The 2406-nt window shown below is 40.0% G+C and overlaps 1 protein-coding gene across 1 annotated transcript in view; it reads left to right on the top strand.

Annotated features, from left to right (window-relative positions):
- Positions 1–170, top strand: part of CHST2 (carbohydrate (N-acetylglucosamine-6-O) sulfotransferase 2) — a gene marked incomplete at its 5' end in the record, with an annotated part of 906 nt that extends 736 nt beyond the window's left edge. Inside the window, one exon of the mRNA XM_010141347.1 lies at positions 1–170. Within this exon, the coding sequence (XP_010139649.1) occupies positions 1–170 (170 nt within the window).
- Positions 171–2406: the final 2236 nt, after the last annotated feature.

Here is a 2406-nt window from a genome sequence, read left to right as displayed (position 1 = left end):
AGCCCACCCAGGCTCTGAGTGCCTGGAGAACTGCGCTCAGCTACCAGCAGATCAAGCAGGTCGAGGAGTACTGCCACCAACCCATGGCCGTGCTGGGCTATGAGAGGGTTGGCAGCCCTGAAGAGGTGAAGGACCTCAGCAGAACGTTGCTCAGGAAGCCACAGCTGTGATGGGGCAGTGGGTGCCTGCCAACTGCCCCTGGCTTGAGTGAGGGAGGGAGCTGGGCAAAGCAACCTGGTTTCCGATTTCCTTCAAAGACTGCTGCAGGGTAACATACAGTAATGTGATGATTTCTTTCTTTCTCTCATTCTTTTTTTTCTTTTTTTATTTCTCCCCACCCCCCTCGCTTTGGGTTAGATGCAATTTTAAAAAGAAAGAAATAAAGTGGATATAAAATATGTGTAAAGTTCCTTTCCCCTTCCCTAAAATGCCAGGCAGTGAATCTGTATGAGAATCTTGTTTATGGAGTTCTTGTGGGTTTGAAGATGGTAACAAAAACTCCTGCACATTCCTAACACTTCTTTATCTCCCTTGGTGTGGAGGGAATGCCCTTGGAAAAAAATGCTGAAATTCAGACTTCTGTATGAAAGCAGATGTTCAGACATGATAGTAATAAAAAAAATCTGAACAATAAATGATACTAATTTTTATAATTACCTCAGTTGTTTGGGAATGACAGTATTGCTTACGTACAGCTGGAGGGGTGCTTATTTAAAATAGCAATGTGGGCTTGTTAAAGCTTATGGGTGGAGGTCTGGAGTGCAACATTCGACGTGTTCTAAGGTTAGGAGCTGCTTTTGCAGAAACAAGTACAGATCTCACAACGGTAGTGCAGGTTTTATGACTGTCAAAGTAGGTTTCTATTTAACTACTGTCTTTTTTGTTGTATTTAAAAATTCTTTAAAATGCCACTGCATTAGGGTTCTAAAAGTTTTAAAATGTTTGCCATCACAGCAGTGTCTATTTTTGTCTCGACCTGTATGTCCAGGAGTCACTGTCAAATAGACGTGGATCTGCAGTGTGACAAGAAGTGCAGGATTTAAAGACATGCTGGAAATATTAGCCTGTATGGAAACAAAAATAAAATTCTATATATTCTTTAGTGCTAACAATACATAAGTTATCTAAGATATTTCTTGACATGGATTGGTAGCAGGCATGACAGGGATGCATAGCAAAATGCATAAAATGATTTATTTTTCTCCTTTAAGTGTCCAAGGAGGGAAGAAACGTATAGCTGTGTGTTCATGGCCTATAATGGAGCTTTTACAGAGTCAGCCTAGTATTTGATTTCAGAGCGCTGGTTAGATGCTTGGTTCTTATGAGTTGTCATGCTCTACAGCAGAGCCAGGTGGTGGTCTGGCTCTTTCTGGGAGCTTCTCCTAGAGACTGTCCCGTCATTAAAACTTGATGAAAAACCATGAGATTTTACTACTTCTGCTTTTGTAATTTCCTGAAAAAATCCTGGTTTATTAAAGGATAAGTGATCTGTTACGTATGAGAAGTGTAGACACCTCAAGTAGTTTTTAATCTTGGTGGTGTTCTCTGATGCTCTTTGAAGGCTCATTTTGGATCTTGAGTTTTTAAACAAAAAGTGGTTTTGCCAAACTGATCTCTTAGAAGTCTATAAGCTTTTCTACAGGAAATACATTTTACATTGCCTATGTGGGTGTTGTGCCTTCAGAAAATATGAGGAGTATGAGTAGAAAAAAAAGAAATTGATTTTGGAAAATAAATTGGTATAAACAGGATACTGATAAGTGTGTGTGTGTGAATGTGTGAAAATTTTAGTGATGTGTAATATGTCTATTTCTCGTGTTAGTACTTTAAGTTAAAGAGGTGATACCTGGCTATTTGAGTTCTTGATGAAGTTTTGGTATTAGATGTGGAACTTACTCTGAAAAGGAAATGCATTTAATAAACTAATTAAAAGATTATTGCATAAAGTTGCCTATGCACTTGCTGATTGACTGCATTACACATGTCCATTCCCTCAGTTCATTTTCACTAACAGTACAAATAACATAAATAACGTCTATGGATGGAAGATCTTATAATTGACCTCTTAGGATGTATTCCCAAACTCCAGATAGCAGTGCTAAAAATGGGAGGGATAGTTAATTTGGTATGTAAAATACAGATTAAGGCAGTTGCGTTGTGGAATGAGGTGTTTTGTGTTATCACTGTATGTATTCTGATGTGGTGCTGCGTGGATTTTGGATGTCTAGGTTTGGGCTGTACCCTGTGGGGTTTTTTGCTTTTTTTTTCAGTCTATGGTCCCTGATCTGATCTGATCATAGAGGTGTCACTTGCTCTTTATCCACCCACCGCTTCATGGAGCACCCCTGTTACCCACGGCAGAGTGCTGTCGGGCTGCCCAGTAGCAGCCACTCCTGGGGGTTTCCC

This window comes from Buceros rhinoceros, unplaced genomic scaffold (assembly GCF_000710305.1).
Source record: "Buceros rhinoceros silvestris isolate BGI_N320 unplaced genomic scaffold, ASM71030v1 scaffold1608, whole genome shotgun sequence".
NCBI classification, from domain to species: domain Eukaryota; kingdom Metazoa; phylum Chordata; class Aves; order Bucerotiformes; family Bucerotidae; genus Buceros; species Buceros rhinoceros.
This window is presented reverse-complemented; position numbering and strand designations above follow the sequence as displayed.